Source organism: Octodon degus, unplaced genomic scaffold (assembly GCF_000260255.1).
Source record: "Octodon degus isolate 3935 unplaced genomic scaffold, OctDeg1.0 scaffold00001, whole genome shotgun sequence".
NCBI classification, from domain to species: domain Eukaryota; kingdom Metazoa; phylum Chordata; class Mammalia; order Rodentia; family Octodontidae; genus Octodon; species Octodon degus.
The window spans coordinates 6955459-6960089 of record NW_004524577.1 but is presented as its reverse complement, the minus strand read 5'-3'; the positions used below and the strand labels follow the sequence as shown (position 1 = coordinate 6960089).

The 4631-nt window shown below is 40.9% G+C and overlaps 1 protein-coding gene across 3 annotated transcripts in view; it reads left to right on the top strand.

Moving 5' to 3' along the window:
• Window positions 1-4631, top strand: part of Xpo6 (exportin 6) — a 138867-nt gene that overhangs the window by 42451 nt on the left and 91785 nt on the right. For all 3 annotated transcript variants that reach the window (XM_004622903.2, XM_004622902.2, XM_023717006.1), the window contains exons 3-4: window positions 2670-2782; window positions 3842-4039. In XM_004622903.2, coding sequence (XP_004622960.2) covers window positions 2670-2782; window positions 3842-4039 — 311 coding nt within the window. The remainder of the gene's footprint in view (window positions 1-2669; window positions 2783-3841; window positions 4040-4631) is intronic.

Below are 4631 nucleotides of genomic sequence, written 5' to 3'. Positions count from 1 at the left end.
AAACAATTGAACTAAGAAAAAGTTTCCATGAAGAAGTACTAAGAGTAAAACATAAGGTAAATACTGGAATAGCAAGTAAACGACCAGCACTTCTAACAGTTCGAGGATAGGATATCGCACAAATTTCTAGTGTGTTGTGGACATACATAATGACCATGACAGTTACTGGTGGCTAAGCGTCACTTGTGGAGCTGAGCTACAGCTATTTCTTTGAAATCCACCCTGTAGACTCAGGTTTACCTGTTTTAATTTTAAACATGGTTGCTTTGAACCTGCTCCCTATGTGCCTTTGCTTTCTGATGGAGTGACTGTACAGAAACCAGGGCATTTTTGCAGCAGGGCTCACAGAAGCCAACCCCAAGACATGTGTCTGGCTTAGGAGGCTCACCGTGCTTGCTTCTGTGGTTCTCTGGTTATTCATATGCGTTGAGCCTCTCTCTATCCTCAGAATGACCCCTTTATTAGTTGTATGCTACTAAAGTATCATATACTTACAGTGGCAATATCAGCCATGACTTTTACCAAAGAGGTTGCAGGATTTTTACTGTATTAGATTTCTGAACTTTTCATTTCTTTGAAGTTTTTTTTCCTTAAGCTTAAAATTGAAATGTTTTGGCTTTCTCTTTTTTATTTTTTGCGGAACTGGGGATTGAACTCAGGACCTTGCGCTTGCCAGGCAAGCGCTTATTCTACTGAGCCATCTCACTGGCCCCTGGCTTTCTCTTAAGTTTTGGTTTGTATAGCAGATGTTGCTCATCTTGTGTTCATGAAATACAAGTAGAACCTTCTATAACATGTCCATATTTGAAGATGATTAAAAAATACTTTTAAATAACCAATTGCTGCAAATGTCTAATTTAAATGCAGGTTAGGGGAATCCGGAGGTTTGGTTCTGTGCAATAGTGTGTCTTGTGCAGGAACCACTCTTTTTTTTTTTTTTTTTTTAATCTTAGGAGAAACTAAAGGCTTTTCCTAGTGAGATAGGAGAAAAGAGGGTGGCCTTTTCTTTAAACGGATCTTCTCATACTCCAAAGGCAAATTACTAGTGCTGTAGAAAGGTGGAACTGTTAGTGGGACCCTCAGAAGACCAGCTGGTTATTTTAGCAGTGAAAGCCCAGAACGGCCCCCTTTGGGGTCATGCTCAGGGAGTCAGTGGCAAAGTCCTTAACGGAGCCCAGAGTGCCTCCTTTCCAGCCATAGTCTGGTTTGACGTTATCTCTGGGATTCATAGAAACTTCTGCTTCAGTATCAGCAGAGGCCATCAGCTTCCTTTTACGGAATTTTTAATAAGAGTGTCTTGTTACATTTAGCCTAAATTGCAGAGAACTAGCAGAGCAGTGATTAGAATGAGCTGCTGTGTATTCTGCTTTCCTATAGTCTTTCTAGAATCTCTGAGAATTGTTGGATTTTGTTTTTTTACCTTTGGATTGTATTTTATAACCAGTGCTGCAGGTCAAGGTGACAAAGGGCAGCACGTCCAGGAAGATGATGATAGGTTTTTGTGGGTTTTGGTTGATGCTCTCAGCTGCTTAAAGGGAGGAAAACCATATCTAGTTGACTTGATATGTGGACAAAGCTTCTTCTGGCAGCTCTCATGCTATAGAATTGACCTAAATGAAAAGAGTTAGCCTGTTAGAATTAATTTATTTATTTTCTCTCCCTCCCTTCCTCCCCCCTATTCATTTATTTATTTGGTACAGGGTCTTGCTATGCAGTTTGGACTCATAGTGATCCTCCTGTCTCAGCCTCCCCGGCACTGGGATTACAGGAGTGTGCCTGGGTTCTGGGGCCGGCATGGCGTGTGGTACTGTGGATCAAACCTGGGTCCTTGAGCTTGCCAGGCAGGCACTTAGGCCACTGAGCTACTTCCCTGGCCCAGCATTGGAATTTTCTTGCAAACCCCCGCTCCAATCTTGTCTGTGTAAAATTTGTCCGTCCATCTATATCCCTCTCTCTCTCTTTTCATTCCTCTCTTCTCTCCCCTGCTCTCCCTCCCCTGCTCCTCCCCTCTCTGTGGTGCTGGGAATTGAAATCAGTCTTGTACATGCTACCAAATGTTCTGTTATTGAAGAATGTCCCCAGCCTGTAAGATTAGTTTTAATCTTTTGTTTTTTAAGCTTTTCTAGCCATCATTTTGTATGCCTATGTGAACAATATAGACTTCCCTGAAGTCGGAGTAGTGAGAACATGCATAGTTCAAATCTGAGGACACAACTTAGACGGTGAAAGGAAGCTGGATTTAGTGGTATACTCCTATAATCCTAGCATTCTGGGAACCTGAGGCAAAGTTGCCCAGCCTAGGCAACTTTGTGAAACCCTGACTCAAATGGACTGGGACTTAGTGTGAAGGCCCTGAATTCAGTGCTCAATATGGAGCCCAAATGGAAAAAGAATGTGGAGTAATATTCTTATTAACTTAAGTAAACAAGTACTTTACAGTTCCTCTGCCCAACAAAATATCCATAGTACTGTCACTTGCTTTTGGATGTCTGAGAACACAGTCTGTTGTCATCTCCGTCAGAAAAATACTATAATTTGTTTTTCTGTCTTAAATCAGCTGAGTTTTGATTCCCTTTATATTATATGGAGAGGCATGTTTTTAAAAAATGGTAAGACAACCTGGTCTTCTACTAATTTCATGCCTTCTTTTTTTTTGCTGACTTTCCCAGAGGAGCTTCTTAATAACTTTGCCCAGCAAATAGGAGCCTGGAGATTCTGCCTGTATTTTCTCTCCAGCACTAGGAATGACTATGTCATGATGTACAGTTTAACGGTTTTTGAGGTAAGTTGTCAGGTAATTTTAAAATTTGAGTTTTTGTGGTTATCACATCATTGGCGCGGGGCTTTCGCTTCCATGTACAGACAGCTGTGGGAGCAGTGATACCTCAGAGCTCCGTGACTTTGGCCGTAAGATGCGCCTGTCTGCCTGTTTTGTCCTTGATGCTGGGAAGACTGACCGGGAGGTGGACTTCATGGTTAAATATCTGGATGTGTTTGAGGATGTGTACATTTTACCTCTTAGCATTTAAAAGAGATAACTAACAAAAAGCATTTTGGAAGAAGGGATGCTAACTTTTAATACCATCATCCTCCAACCATGAAATATTTCCTTTATATTAACTGTCTTCCAACCCTTGTGCTTTGCCTTCTGTGCACACTTAAAAAACATGTGTGTGGCTGGCCAGATAGCTCAGCAGACTAAAGCACCTGCTTAGGCAAGCGCAGTGACTGGGGCTTGTTCCTGGGCATGCTGTGCGGACCTCACCTGCAGGGCACGCTGAGACAGTGATTGAGACTGTGTGTGGTGGCGTGCACCTACAGTCTCAGTACTTGGGAGACTGAAAACAGGAGAATCACTGAGTCTGATTTACATAGTAAGACCCTGTAGACCCTGTAGGCCCTGTCCTAAATACAGGAGAAAAAGAAAAAAAACCCCAAAATACATCTATTTAATATCATATTATGTATGCCGTTTGATATTCTGTTCCCCCTTACTTTTGTATAATATTCTCTTAAGTGGTTGTGCCCTTATTCATTAAGGCATTCTTTTCACTCATACTTTCAAACATTACTACAATTTCTGTCATTTTTTTGGTGGCCCTTAAAGATAGTGATATAATAGAAAGTTTTTACACATACAACTTTTTGTGTCTGTTACTTAGATCTTCCTGTGAGCTGAATTGTTGTGTAATAAATTTTAAATACTCTTTTTTTTTTTGCCACCGGTTTTGGCCCCTTTTTTTTTTTTTGGATGAGGGAATGTAGTTAGTTAATCATGGGATGAAAACCTGTTATTTTTAAATGTAGTTTGTTATTTAAAAGATACATATTTGATTTTCAGAATCTGATCAATAAAATGTGGCTTGGGGTACCATCACAGGATAAAATGGAAATCCGTAGCTGCCTGCCCAAACTCCTTTTGGCTCACCATAAAACCTTACCGTACTTTATCCGGAACAAACTCTGCAAAGTTATTGTTGATATTGGACGTCAAGATTGGCCCATGTTCTACCATGACTTTTTTACTAACATTTTACAGGTAAGGATATACCTGAGGAAACTTTATAAGTCAATGTTTATAGAAGTGATTATTTCTTTTTTGAGAAGTTCTAAGATGAGTGTTTTGGAACTGCAGTGGTGAGATTATTATAGGATGGATTATTACAATCAGTTTATTTTGTATTCCTGAGGCATGTTGTACCTTTGTGCAAGGAGAAACAACTACTCTGTTAACCTCTTGTGAAATTATTTAGCAAGTATTTGAAAGTCTGTTAGATGCTGTAGCAGAGGTGGGTTACAGGGATAAATACAGCAGTGGCAGAATTTGCTGGGAAAACAGTGTGTAGACCCTGAGTAGCCATTAGGGAGTGGCACTGGCCGTACTGAAGTCTGTGGATGCCGTGGTGCCTGAGCACATGGGCTCAGGGTTTCTGGTATGCGAGGCGCTAGAGGCCAGGGCTGCCTTGGTAAGTGGGCAAGGTTGAGGTTTCAGGAACTAGTCAAAAGTTTCCGAAGGAGAGAGAACATGGCCATGTTTGAAGTTTGGATTGTGGAGAAGCAGTGCTGGGGACCACATGATTAAGAGGTTAGCAGCATAGGAAACCATTGCTCTTTATTTTTTATTTATTTAT